General features: G+C 40.2%; 2 protein-coding genes and 1 long non-coding RNA gene across 3 annotated transcripts; 2 read left to right on the top strand and 1 right to left on the bottom strand.

The window, feature by feature from the left end:
* Positions 1 to 84: 84 nt before the first annotated feature.
* On the bottom strand, positions 85 to 1,318 carry LOC311351387. The gene is made up of 3 exons (XR_014636733.1): positions 614 to 1,318; positions 303 to 455; positions 85 to 224 (listed from the first exon to the last, which is right to left on the bottom strand). It is a non-coding gene; the product is annotated as an uncharacterized lncRNA (long non-coding RNA).
* Positions 1,319 to 6,912: 5,594 nt separating this feature from the next.
* Positions 6,913 to 8,523, top strand: LOC311351731 (zymogen granule membrane protein 16-like; the record flags this gene model as incomplete). Its single annotated transcript, XM_084471885.1, has 5 exons — positions 6,913 to 6,964; positions 7,542 to 7,665; positions 7,917 to 8,016; positions 8,167 to 8,259; positions 8,380 to 8,523. The coding sequence occupies 5 exons, from the start codon at positions 6,913 to 6,915 to the stop codon at positions 8,521 to 8,523; spliced, it is 513 nt and encodes a 170-aa protein (XP_084328011.1).
* Positions 8,524 to 11,167: 2,644 nt separating this feature from the next.
* On the top strand, positions 11,168 to 12,790 carry LOC311351730 (zymogen granule membrane protein 16-like; the record flags this gene model as incomplete). The annotated part of the gene is made up of 5 exons (XM_084471884.1): positions 11,168 to 11,219; positions 11,800 to 11,923; positions 12,174 to 12,273; positions 12,424 to 12,516; positions 12,635 to 12,790. The coding sequence occupies 5 exons, from the start codon at positions 11,168 to 11,170 to the stop codon at positions 12,788 to 12,790; spliced, it is 525 nt and encodes a 174-aa protein (XP_084328010.1).
* Between the last annotated feature and the right edge of the window lie 1,571 nt (positions 12,791 to 14,361).

Raw genomic sequence — 14,361 nt, 5'->3', positions numbered from 1 at the left:
TAAATTCTTTAGGTGCAAGTCCTAAGGTGGCGTTGTTGGTGTAACTCCCTAGATCATCCTTTTGTTTATTGCCCCCGCCACACATGCAACTCACAAAAAAAGGAGAATCATAAAGCAACACAGGTTATTCCCCAGCGGGCCAAACAACAAGGGAAAGCGTCTCCGAATCGGGTCCGTCCGGGAGGGTGGCGTGGCTCTCGCTCCCGGCTTCCCCCCGCTCAGCGCTGTGGGAGAAAAGTTCCAGCGTCAGTGCGCTATGTGGATATCGGTGCCTTACCCCGACTGTCTTCCACTCGACTTACTCCTCGTCTCCAACGTGCCCGGTCCTTAAAACCCCTCTGCCGTCTTGCTCCCCCAGGTGATCCCAATGTCCCCGATTGCCCTGGTTTGCTGGATGAGCCCTCCATGGCACGTAGCCTATCTCCGCGGGGACGGAGCCGCTCGGGGTGCTGGCGCTGTTCGTCCACGCCAGACAGCGCGGGGTTGCCACAATATATATATATATATATATTATATATTATATATAATATAAATATAACTTGTGAAACACACACACAAGCAAGTCCGGTTGTCACACTGAGTCCGACAGCTGTAGTGAAGTGTACTGACTCACGTGTTGCTTGTTGCTGTCGTGCGGTGAACGGGGGGCGTTCAAAGACCGTCGGAAAGTTGAATTAGTAAACAATAGCCGTACCGACACTTTCGGGTGGCAGAACGCGAGTGGCTACCACTGACCTGAAGCCAACCAGCCGGCTGTAAACATAGACACATAGTCAAAAAACGAAGAACATAGTGTGACGTCATGGTGAATCGTCGACTCACCTGTTGCTCTGTTGTCGTGCGGTAAACGGGGGACGTTCAAGGACCGTCGGAAAGTTGAATTGTTTTCAAACAGCCTAGTAACGCCACTGATACACAATACATACACACAATACACAGCTGCACAGTGCTCCGACATCTTGTTAGGGACTGAGGCAAAACTGGAATTACATCAATTCGCGAAAATTTTTAAAAATGCGCTTCTTTAAAAGTGTGCTTCTTTAAAAGTGTGCTTCTTTAAAACTGCAATTCTTTAAAGCTGTGCTTCATTAAAACTGCGCGCAGTGATGAACGGGACCTCGTACTCCGACATCTTGTTAGGGACTGAGGCAAAACTGGAATTACATCAATTCGCGAAAATTTTTAAAAATGTGCTTTTTTAAAAGTGTGCTTCTTTAAAAGTGTGCTTCTTTAAAAATGTGCTTCTTTAAAAGTGTGCTTCTTTAAAAATGTGCTTCTTTAAAAGTGTGCTTCTTTAAAAGTGTGCTTCTTTAAAACTACAATTCTTTAAAGCTGTGCTTCATTAAAACTGCACGCAGTGATGAACGGGACCTCGTACCGGCTTGCGGCCGCGTCACGTGCCGTCGTAACATGTGCACACTTGTCAGCGCACATGTTACAACGGCACGTGACGCGGCCGCAAGCCGGTGCGAGGTCCCGTTCATCACTGTGCGCAGCCAGAGACTCAAAATCACTCTGCGAAGACCATAATAGTTATGAATATGAAATTCACAGGACACGTGTAAACTGGTGCCTGTAGCTCACATACCAAAATTCGTATTTGTCATGTTTGTAGCGGCCCCTACAGGAACTTTAAAAAGCAGCCCCTGCGCCACGTTTCACCAATATGTATGAAAATCGGTAGGCATGTATAACGTGGCAATACCTACAGAAAAGCCCATGCCCCAAAACCCACCGGAAGTCGGCTAATTGCATTTGTATTTTTCACTTTGGGCGGCAAAGTTCACTTTTGCGCCTTGTATTTCAACAAACTCCTCCTAGGGAATATATCGAATCTGCTTCACAATTAGTCAGTACAGTCAAAAAATGGTGCTCAACCAACGCTGTGTTATTTGTGACTGGCCGTTTAGAATTTGGTGGCTTATTTTCGCTTTTTTCACCTTGTATTTGAACAAACTCCTCCTAGGGAATTTATCGGATCTGCTTCACAATTGGTCAGTACAGTCAAAAAATGGTGCTCAACCAACGCTGTGTTATTTGTGACTGGCCGTTTAGAATTTGGTGGCTTATTTTCGCTTTTTTCACCTTGTATTTGAACAAACTCCTCCTAGGGAATTTATCGGATCTGCTTCACAATTGGTCAGTACAGTCAAAAAATGGTGCTCAACCAACGCTGTGTTATTTGTGACTGTACGTTGAAGGGCGTATCCGTGGCGTGCCGTCAAATTTACCCGTTTTCAATGGAATTTTGTCACTTTTTCACCTTTCACATTTCAACAAACTCCTCCTAGGAAATTTATCTTCACAAAAAATTAAAATTACATAAGTTCGCGAAACATTAAAATTAAAACGGCGGGCAGTGATGAACGGGACCTCGCACCGGCTTGCGGCCGCGTCACGTGCCGTTGTAACATGTGCGCTGACAAGTGTGCACATGTTACGACGGCACGTGACGCGGCCGCAAGCCGGTACGAGGTCCCGTTCATCACTGCGTGCAGTTTTAATGAAGCACAGCTTTAAAGAATTGTAGTTTTAAAGAAGCACATTTTTAAAGAAGCACACTTTTAAAGAAGCACATTTTTAAAGAAGCACACTTTTAAAGAAGCACATTTTTAAAGAAGCACACTTTTAAAGAAGCACACTTTTAAAAAAGCACATTTTTAATTATTATTCTTTTCCTTCGTCTTCGACTGCATTTTTCCCCCCCTGAACATATACGAAAAGTCATTTTTATTTGGTACATTTGTGGGGACTGCTGTAACTTAGATATTCTAGCCGTCAACTTCACATTGGCCCCAAGGTGGCGCTATACCAACTGTTCAAAAGTGCAAACTTTGCACGAGCAGCACGCGTCACCAGTTTCACCTACACTCATGAAACTTTGCACACACATGCAAATCCTCATGATGAACAAAAAAGTCTCTCCAACTGAAAATTTCCGGGTTGCCAGATTTTCCGCCATTTTGAATTTTGTTAAAAACAGCAAATTGCCTAAGGATCCCAGGTTTTTCGACTTTGACAAAAATCCTTTGGCACATATCATCTATGGCCCATTATCTTCAATCTGCCATAAGGATTAGTCTGTACAATAAAGTTTAAAGCTCCCATGAGCCTTTGCGTTCTAAAATGGGTGTGGTTAAAAATTACTCAAAAGTTAATTGCTCATATCAACACCAACTTTCACTCCTATGATGTTGACCCAGATACAAAAGTTGTTCAGAATCAAATTCTGAACAAGATAGAGTAAAAAAAAAAAATTATGGGGCGTGGCTTCGAAATGGGCGTGGCCTGTTACTAAAATAGCCACAGTTCATAGACACAATGTTTGATTTGAGCGGGACCAACTCAGTGGCCTTTGGGGACCAAAGTTATAACTGCTCAAATCAAATTACGTCGATTGGAAAAACAACATGGCCGCCAGAGGAGGGTAAATCACTCTGCAGAGACTGTAATAGTTATGAATATGAAATTCACAGGACACGTGTAAACTGGTGCCTCTAGCTCACATACCAAATTTCGTGTTTGTCATGTTTGTAGCACCCCCTACAGGAACTTTAAAAACCAGCCCCTGCGCCACGTTTCACCAATATGTATGAAACTCGGTATGCACGTACAACATGCCAATACCTACAGAAAAGCCGCTTGGACCCATGCCCCAAAACCTACCGGAAGTCGGAAATTTTCTTTTTTTCATTTTCACTCTCGGCGGCAAATTTGACTTTTTCGCCTTGTATTTCAACGAACTCCTCCTAGGGAATTTATCAGATCTGCTTCACAATTGGTCAGTACAGTCATAAAATGGAGCTGAACCAACGCCGTGTTATTTGTGACTGTAGGTTGAAGGGCGTGTCCGTGGCATGCCGTCAAAGTTGGCCGTTTTGAATTCCATCGTCTTATTTTCGTTTTTTTCGCCTTGTATTTGAACGAACTCCTCCTGCGGAATTTATCAGATCTTCTTCACAATTGGTCAGTACAGTCAAAAAATGGGGCTCAACCAACGCCGTGTTATTTGTGACTGTACGTTGAAGGGTGTGTCCGTGGCGTGCCTTCAAAGTTGGCCATTTTTCATGGAATTTTTTCACTTTTTCGCCTTGTATTTCAACAAACTCCTCCTAGGGAATGTATCTCATCTGCTTCTACAGATTACAGAAGTTCGCAAAAAGTTAAAATTACATAAGTTCGGGAAAAATTAAAATTAAAACTGCGCGCAGTGATGAACGGGACCTCGTGGCAGCGCACATGTTACGAGGTCCCGTTCATCACTGCGCGCAGTTTTAATTTTCTCTGTTTTTGCAGTACTCCTTTAACGGATTTTGAGCGGGCGGTACAATAGCGCTGGGATTACATCACTGGGAGCCCATTGGGGGATAGTCAGGGAGGGCACAGGTTATGGAAATACTACTGCCTAACCAAATGCTTGAAAGTACATTTGACTTTTGAGTTCCCATGATTTCTTATTTAGCAATAGAGCACAATAAGCATAATCAGATCGTTGTTTCTGTTTTGTGATTGGAATCAAATCAAGGATGAGATGTGAGGTGGGTGTGGTTGGATCACTTCACTAATGTTGGTAGTAATGGTTGAGGCTTCATTCTTATATTGCAAACTAAATCCTAATTACCAGTAATTGTATCTATACACTAGTCTCTAAATTGAACTCAAAGCTTATTAAAGATACCAAGAGTCTAGATTTATTTGATTTGTAAAAAAGTTTTTAAGTGGCCAAAAAGGTTCATCAAATATTTTGTTGTCTTCAAGAAATCTTAATGGACACACCGTCCACTGCAAATTTTCTTCAAGAACATATTGTACACCTCCAAAATCATCCCTGGCCAAACGGTACCCTTTGCCTTCAGGGGTCAATCCTGGATACATGTGAGATCTGCCTCAACACTAGATTTTTTTTAATCATGTCTGCGGTGACTCTTTTTAAATAATGGCTCATTTAAATGTCCTCAGAAGCTTCAGATCTTAAAACAATTTTTGCTGTCTTTGGTTTTGGGTTAGACTGTGTGTCTGGTGTTTTGTTTTCTTTGACGTCATATTAATTGTCATGTGTTGAGCATCAATAAAAATAATAATGGCATCACAAAAATGTAACGCTTAAAAAACTCAATTTGTCACTTTTAATTTATATACATTTTATTTAAAAATTATGTTGTTGTTTTTTACAATTTTATAATAATCTGTCAGTTGGTCTATTGCTTTTTTGTGGCTTTATTTGAAGGATTTCAAGGTGTGAAGAGAGTTGTCCAAATAACAACAACCATGTCCAAACCAAGCAATACATTAGACTACACTAGGGTGACCAGATATCCCGGTTTTGCCAGGACAGTCCCGATTTTGAGTTGCGTGTCCCGAGTTCTGACAAAAGCCTGTCGGGATGCTAAAATGTCCCGGTTTCCAACATCCACTATGAAATGTCCCCTGTTGTGTGATTACATAGCCAACGTGGTCTTATTATAGCCCGATCATTAACAAAAAAAAAGAACATTAAAGCATCCATTGTTTACATATATACATATATATGTCCCATGATGCATTAAAGGGGACATATTATGCCACCAGGTGTGAGTGTGATTAGCCACATTTTCAAACCGGCTCGTAATGGCTAATCACACTCACACCTGGTGGTATAATATGTCCCCTTTAAATAATCATTTTAATGCATTTAGGCATAACTTAACAATATGTAGATAGATTTTTTAAATATTTTTTTATGGAATGTGTATACCAAAATTGAGGCCACATACATACAAATAGATTTGGGACATTTGGTAATTCATCACAGCAAATAACAATGAAGGACAGTGACAACAATCAGTGCCATTGATGTAACAGACAATATAACATTGCACAAATAAACTCAATGCATTGAAAGCCAAGTGTTTTAGTAATTTATGAATCATAGCTAGTGTGTGTGTGTGTGTGTGTGTGTGTGTAAGAGGGGAAGGGGTGGGTGAGCAAGTAAAAATTAACTGCAACAAAAGTTCATCAATAGTGCAACAGGCTATTTGATAAGCATAGTAAAATACAATGAAAATGTGTGGATGCAGTAACAGGCAATACACAGAGAGAATCAAACTTTTTGAGAAATACTTAATGTATTACGGAAACATAGGTTTAACCATTTTCAGTGTGTGTGTGTGTGTGAGAGAGTGTATAATTAACTGTAGCAACACAGTGGAAGACAATGTAACCAGTGCAACATCAACTTTTTGATTAATCAAATCAAGTAGTGTTAACAGACAATAAAAAAAGCACTGATATAAGGTGACACTAATCCATACTCTTAAAAAGAAAGTTTTTTGTTTGTTTTTTTCACATATTTTGTAGCAAACTCTTCACGGACCCCCTGGCAATGGGCCATTAATTATTAATGCAACATTACACTCGGCACATTGCTGTGATGTACATTTGAATGAAATAAAAACATTTCCTATACATTTTAAATCCCTGGTTTGTTGTGTTCTTTATCAGTAGTTTATAAATGTAGATGTTATGGCAATTTATGAGGTGTTTATTTGGGTCCCGGCCCGGTTAAAAAGTTTGGGAACCCCTGCAGTAGAGGATGGCCACAAATACCGCCCAGCCCAACTCTGGAAGAGAGAGGAGGTGCTGATTGAGACGTATAGTGCTATTTATATAGAGGAAAATCTGATTAATTTTTTTGTCAGACAGTCATCAGGAATGCTGAAATGACGCCAGCATTGTTTTGAAAGTAAGGTATTTAAGTTCGACCCACAGGTTAGGCGTTAACCAAAAGCTTCCAAGCAGCTCATAGGTACGGCTGTGATCTTCACCAGGTATGGTTGTGATATTTTAAAAGATGTAGTTGCATACTGTATTTGCCCTGATGTTGATACTAATGAGAAAGTTTTAGTTTAACAGCTCACTGTTCTTCATTCTAGGATGCTCTCCATCCTGTTGTTCGCTGCGGCTTGGGTTGCCTGCCTGGCAAAATGTAAGTAATAGATCCATCCTGCTGTTTCAGAACACTTTACTAATATGTTTATCTCTATTTTGAAAGCTTTCTCTGGAGGATAGCTAGTTGGTACTCAGTACTACATAACTTTTAACTTTGACTGGATAGTCTGATAGTCTTCCTTTAGCCATTTGTTCATGGGTCAGGTTCCAGAAGTTCAGGTGTAGGAACTGCAATTATTATTATTTTTTATTGTTATTACTAACTCTGTTATAGAACATTTTGCTCATATACATGTACACTCTCCTACTTCACTGTGTGAGTGCCGTTCTGATACTGGCTATTAGCCAGTTTCCTGGTCCATACCTATGAGTGGTTGGACTAGATAGGCTTCTTGCCATGCATCATAAGTCACCGGGACAGATTCTCAAATACATTTACAAGGAAGAACTTAATAATTATTTGTGTTGTTTTATTAGTTGTTGTTATTTTTTCCGATGGCTACGCTGTTTCTTTGAAATGACAATTACCTTGACCTGTCAGTGTAAGTCCTGATATCATATATTATACTGAAGCTATGCTAAGCTATATATTGTTCCTCTCTGATTATATTCAGCCAATGAGTACTACTCATACTCTCCAGCCCTTGGAGCAGGTAGTGGAACTCCCTTCTCGACCTCAGGAGAAGGAAGCATCACAGGAGTGAGAGTCTGGGAGCACCCTGGTAATTACATTACTGGGTAAGACATACTGAACATCTCAGTCTGGCTGCATCAACACTAGAGACCACTTACTTCATTTTAGGAAACCCCCTCCCCTATTTATTGTGATTAATATGATTTTTGTATTTAAAACGTTAATGATTATTGTTTGTTATTGATTATTGTTTGTTATTGATTTGTAAAGTGTGTGTGTGTGTGTGTGTGTTAATTGATGTACTTGTTTTATGCTGACACACCTTTTACACAGTTTTCCCATGTTTTACTTCTAGTTTCCAGTTGCGGTACGGCACCAGGTGGGACCGTGTTATTGGTCGCATCTACCACACTCCACTGAGACTGGACCTATTTGAAGGAGAGGCCATTACTCAGGTTAAAATGTGTCTATTCTATGTTCTTCTCAATCAATGTCCTGCCAACCATTGGTACATTTTTCATATCGGCCTCATCACTGTACTTTGCACTACTGTTTTACTATTATACAATAAGATGATAATTGATGTATGTGTGTTAATATTACAGGTGTCTGGACAATACCACTCATCCCACTACATCTATCAGTTGATTTTTGGGACCAGCAAAGGACGTTTTCTCTTCACAGGCCGGCCAGTACAGGTTCTCTTTCATTTATTTATTTCCCTGTTAATTTTTATCTTTTTTGTATCGACTTATTTATATTTTATTGATGTCTAAATTACTTCCTGTTTTTGTAATTATTTTTTTCTGTTTTTGCAGTACTCCTTTAACTTTTACCCCGAGCATGCGGAGGCGGAGCTTCGGATTTTGAGCGGGCGGTACAATACAGCTGGGATTACATCACTGGGAGCCCATTGGGGGATAGTCAGGGAGGGCACAGGTTATGGAAATACTACTGCCTAACCAAATGCTTGAAAGTACATTTGACTTTTGAGCTCCCATGATTTCCTATTTAGCAATAGAGCACAATAAGCATAATCAGATCGTTGTTTCTGTGGTGTGATTGGAATCAAATCAGGGATGAGATGTGAGGTGGGTGTGGTTAGACCACCTCACTTATGTTGGTAGTAGTGGTTGAGGCTCCATTCTTATATTGCAAACTAAATCCTAACTACTGCTAATTGTATCTATACACTAGTCTCTAAATTGAACTCAAGGCTTATTAAGTAACCAATAGTTTTATCAAATATTTTGTTGTCTTCAAGAAATCCTAACGATCGCATCATCCATCGATCATTCTCCTAGAACATATTGTACACCTCCAAATGAAAACCCTCCCTGGCCAAACGGTATCCACTTCCTTCAGGGGTCAATCCTGGATAAATGTGAGATCTGCCTCAACACTTTATTCTTTTAAATCATGTCTGCCGTGACACTTTTTAAAATCATGGCTCATTTAAATATCCTCAGAAGCTTTAGATCTTAAAACTACTCAGGGATTTTTGCTGTCTTTGGTTTTGGGTTAGTGTGTGTGTCTGGTGTTTTGTTTTCTTTGACGTCATATTAAATGTCATGTGTGGAAAATCAATAAAATAATAATTGCATCACAAAAAAGTCATAAAGGCATAAAAAGCCTAAAATTTTCACTTTCAATCTATATACATTTTATTGAACAATTATGTTTTTTTTTTACAATTGTATAATAATCTGTCAGTTGGTCTATTGCTTTTTTGGGGCTTTATTTGAAGGATTTCAATGTGTGGGGAAAGTTGTCCAAATGACAACCATGTCCAAGCTAAGCAATACATTTTAGACTACAATAAACACATGAAAGCACACATATCTACACTTCAATCTGATAGTCCAGAAGCCCAAGATAGCTTCATTGTGCAGTCTTATGTGAAGGACCATCTGTTATTTCATATTAATTACATTGAATACAAATATTGTTTAATTTCTAAATGTGTCATGACATGATAATATTAAAAAAAACTTCAAGTGGCTTTTGATAGTCAGTGAGATGATGGTGGTGTTGGTTCCGAATCCTCATTGAGTCTCCCAGGGTGACAGACAGCTATTGCTCCTCTCCTCTGGCTCTCCAGGCCTTGTAGCTGAGGCAGCTACTTCCTGCATAGCACAGTGTCATCAGGAATGCAAAGAGCTAAAAGCAGCGGGGAATGGAAGGGATAGACATTATGGTAAAGTGGAAACAATGATCTATCTCTATCTCTATCTAAGATCAATGCCGTACCTGTGAGCTGCTTCGAAGCCTTTGGTCAACGCCTAATCTGTGGGTTGAATTTAAATAGCTAAGAAAATCAGAATTCTGACATTAAAGTCAGAATTCTGAGATTAAAGTCAGCATTCTGACTTCAATCTCAGAATTCTGGCTTTAAACTCAGAACTCCAAATAAATACACATATGGCCCTTGGGCTGATTATGGTCCCACGTTCACGCAACGCAATGACCATGCAGACACTTCAACGCAGTTGTGAACCTTTATGGTTCTGCGTCGGGTTTTATTGAGCAGACTAATCACAGCCCTTGCTGCTGTGTCGCCTCAACAGAAGGTTACAATTTTTGGGAGGCGCACGTCAGGCCCTTGCGGCAGATGCAAGGAGGGTCCGCAAGGACATAAGGGGTCCGTAACCCCCTTGCGTTGCATGAACGTGGGACCATAATCAGCCCTTTATCCTCTTCCGTATGAACTGCTGCGATTGAGATGCAGGCTTATTTTAAAACACTGCCACAGCAGGTTTTGCTGCATTACATTCCATTGCCAGGATTGATGTTGGGAAATTCCTGGCGGGTGGCCATTACGGTAAAACATGTGGAAGGCCTGGGGAACTCCACCTCCTCGGGCCAGCCAGGAAATGATGTTGTTCCTCTCAACAATGCATGACTAAACATATGCAAAGGCTTTTTTTACTATGCAATACCATCTGTAACAGCAAGAACAACATAAGGGCTTCTCTTCCACCCAGTGCCATTTCAGTAGTCTTATGTTAGGGAGACTTTTTGCAGGCAACTAATAGTTCAGGTTCATAGTGCAAGTTCATAATGAAGGGGGGAGAATCACAGCATTACCCTCAGCACATTGCTGTGATGTACATTTGAATGAAATAAAACATTTCCTATACATTTTAAATCCCTGGTTTGTTGTGTTCTTTATCAGTAAATGAATGTAGATGTTATGGCAATTCATGAGGAGTCTGTTTATTTGGGTCCCGGCCCGGTTAAAAAGTTTGGGAACCCCTGCAGTAGAGGATGGCCACAAATACCGCCCAGCCCAACTCTGGAAGAGAGAGGAGGTGCTGATTGAGATGTACACTGCTATTCATATAGAGGAAAATCTGATGCATTCTTTTGTCAGACAGTAATTAAGAAAGCTGAAATGATGCCAGCATTCTTTTGAAAGTAAGCTATAAGTTCGACCCACAGGTTAGGCATTAACCAAAGGTTTCCAAGCAGCTCATAGGTACGGCTGTGATCTTCACCAGGTATGGTTGTGATCTTTTAAAATGTGTAGTTGCATACTGTATTTGCCCTGATGTTGATACTAATGAGAAAGTTTTAGTTTAACAGCTCACTGTTCTTCATTCTAGGATGCTCTCCATCCTGTTGTTCGCTGCGGCTTGGGTTGCCTGCCTGGCAAAATGTAAGTAATAGATCCATCCTGCTGTTTCACAACACTTTACTAACATGTTTATATGTTTTTTGAAAGCTTTCTCTGGAGGATAGCTAGTCGCTACTCAATACTACATAACTTTTAACTTTGACTGGATAGTCTGATAGTCTTCCTTTAGCCATTTGTTCATGGGTCAGGTTCCAGAAGTTCAAGGTGTAGGAACTGCAATTATTATTTGTTTTATTGTTATTACTAACTCTGTTATAGAACATTTTGCTCGTATACTTGTACACTCTCCTAATTCACTGTATGAGTGCCGTTTTGATACTGGCTATTAGCCAGTTTCCTGGTCCATACCTATGAGTGGTTGGACTGGATAGGCTTCTTGCCATGCGTCATAAGTCACCGGGACAGATTCTCAAATACATTTACAAGGAAGAACTTCCAAATAATTATTTGTGTTGTTTTATTAGTTGTTGTTGTTTTTTCCGATGGCTACGCTGTTTCTTTGAAATGACAATTACATTGACCTGTCGGTGTAAGTCCTGATATTATATATTATACTGAAGCTATGCTAAGCTATATATTGTTCCTCTCTCATTATCTTCAGCCAATGAGTACTACTCCTACTCTCCAGCCATGGGAGCAGGTGGTGGAACTCCCTTCTCGACCTCAGGAGAAGGAAGCATCACAGGGGTGAGAGTCTGGGAGCACCCTGGTAATTACATTACTGGGTAAGACATACTGAACCTCTCAGTCTGGCTGCATCAACACTAGAGACCACTTACATTATTTTAGGAAACCCCCTCCCCTATTTATTGTGATTAATATGATTTTTGTATTTAAAACGTTAATGATTATTGTTTGTTATTGATTTGTAAAGTGTGTGTTTGTGTGTGTGTGTGTGTGTGTGTGTGTGTTAATTGATGTACTTGTTTTATGCTGACACACCTTTTACACAGTTTTCCCATGTTTTACTTCTAGTTTCCAGTTGCGGTACGGCACCAGGTGGAACCATGTTATTGGTCGCATCTCCCACACTCCACTGAGACTGGACCTATTTGAAGGAGAGACCATTACTCAGGTTAAAATGTGTCTATTCTATGTTCTTGTCAATCAATGTCCTGCCAACCATTGGTACATTTTTCATATCGGCCTCATCACTGCACTTTGCTCTACTGTTTTACTATTATACAATAAGATGATAATTGATGTATGTGTGTTAATATTACAGGTGTCTGGAAAATACCACTCATCCCACTACATCTATCAGTTGATTTTTGGGACCAGCAAAGGACGTTTTCTCTTCACAGGCCAGCCAGTACAGGTTCTCTTTCATTTATTTATTTCCCTGTTCATTTTTATCTATTTTGTATTGACTTATTTATGTTTTATTCATGTCTAAATTGCTTCCTGTTTTTGTATTTTTTTTTCTGTTTTTGCAGTACTCCTTTAACTTGTACCCCGAGCATGCGGAGGCGGAGCTTCGGATTTTGAGTGGGCGGTACGATAGCGCTGGGATTAGATCACTGGGAGCCCATTGGGGGATAGTCAGGGGGGACACAGGTTATGGATATACTACTGCCTACCCAAATGCTTGAAAGTACATTTGACTTTTGAGCTCCCATGATTTCCTATTTAGCAATAGAGCACAATAAGCATAATCAGATCTTTGTTTCTGTGGTGTGATTGGAATCAAATCAGGGATGAGATGTGAGGTGGGTGTGGTTGGCTCACTTCACTAATGTTGGTATGGTTGAGGCTTCATTCTTATATTGCAAACTAAATCCTAACTACCAGTGATTGTATCTATACACTAGTCTCTACATTTAACTCAAAGCCTATTAAAGACACCAAAAGTCTTGATTTATTTGATTTGGAAAAAAAGTTTTTAAGTGGTCAAAAAGATTGATCAAATATTTTGTTGTCTTCAAGAAATCCTAATGGATACACCGTCCACCGCAAATTTTCTCCAAGAACATATTGTACACCTCCAAATGAAAACCCTCCCTGGCCAAACGGTACCCTTTGCCTTCAGGGGTCAATCCTGGATACATGTGAGATCTGCCTCAACACTTTATTCTTTTAAATCATGTCTGCCGTGACTCTTTTTAAATTTTGGCTCATTTAAATATCCTCAGAAGCGTTAGATCTTAAAACTACTCTTTTTGCTGTCTTTGGTTTTTGGTTAGTGTGTGTGTCTGGTGTTTTGTTTTCTTTGACGTCATATTAAATGTCATGTGTTGAGAATCAATAAAATAATAATGGCATCATAAAAAAGTAAGGCATAAAAAGCCTAAATTTGTCACTTTTAATCTATATACATTTTATTAAACAATTATGTTTTGTTTTTTTTACAATTTTATAATAATCTGTCACTTGGTGTATTGCTTTTTTGGGGCTTTATTTGAAGGATTTCAATGTGTGGGGAGAGTTGTCCAAATGACAATCATGTCCAAGCTAAGCAATACATTTTAGACTTCAATAAACACATGAAAGCACACATATCTACACTCAATCTGATAGTCCAGAAGCCCAAGATAGCTTCATTGTGCAGTCTTATGTGAAGTAGTGGTGGCTCGTTCACGAACGAATCAGTTCAAACGAACGACTCTTTAAAATGAACGAACCGACCTGATTCACCACTTTCGTTCGACTCGTTCGTCGTTGTTCGTTCGCCGAGACTCGACTCCCAGTTCCACCCACTAGTCGCTGACTCGCGAGTCGCAGTTCGTTCACTGACTGTGTTTAGCGGTGAGGACTGAGAAGTCACGAGAGCCAGCCGGGCAACAACATGCCGATTCAGACCATGAAGTGCTCCTCAGTTAAAAGGAACTCAGTTAATGTTGTGTTGATTGATGACCGTTTGCACCATTGCACAATCGTGATTCGTTTGAGAATGAGGGAGGAGCTGTGTCTGACCGACTCGGCTGAGAACGTGCATTCGCGATTTGTTTGAACAAGAACGAGGGAGGAGCCGAATCTGACTGACTCAGTGACTGAGAATCATGATTCACCACTACCGGAAATGCGAACGAACGAACGAACGAACGCCTCTTCTTGGCGAACTGACCGACGTGAACTGATTCATTCAAACAAATCATGAAATCCATCACTAATGTGAAGGACCATCTGTTATTTCATATTAATTACATTGAATACAAATATTGTT

The sequence above is a fragment of the Micromesistius poutassou genome (genome assembly GCF_964030765.1).
Source record: "Micromesistius poutassou genome assembly, chromosome: 8".
Classification (NCBI taxonomy): Eukaryota; Metazoa; Chordata; class Actinopteri; order Gadiformes; family Gadidae; genus Micromesistius; species Micromesistius poutassou.
Note: the sequence above shows the minus strand (reverse complement) of the source record. Positions and strands in the feature narration are given on the sequence as shown.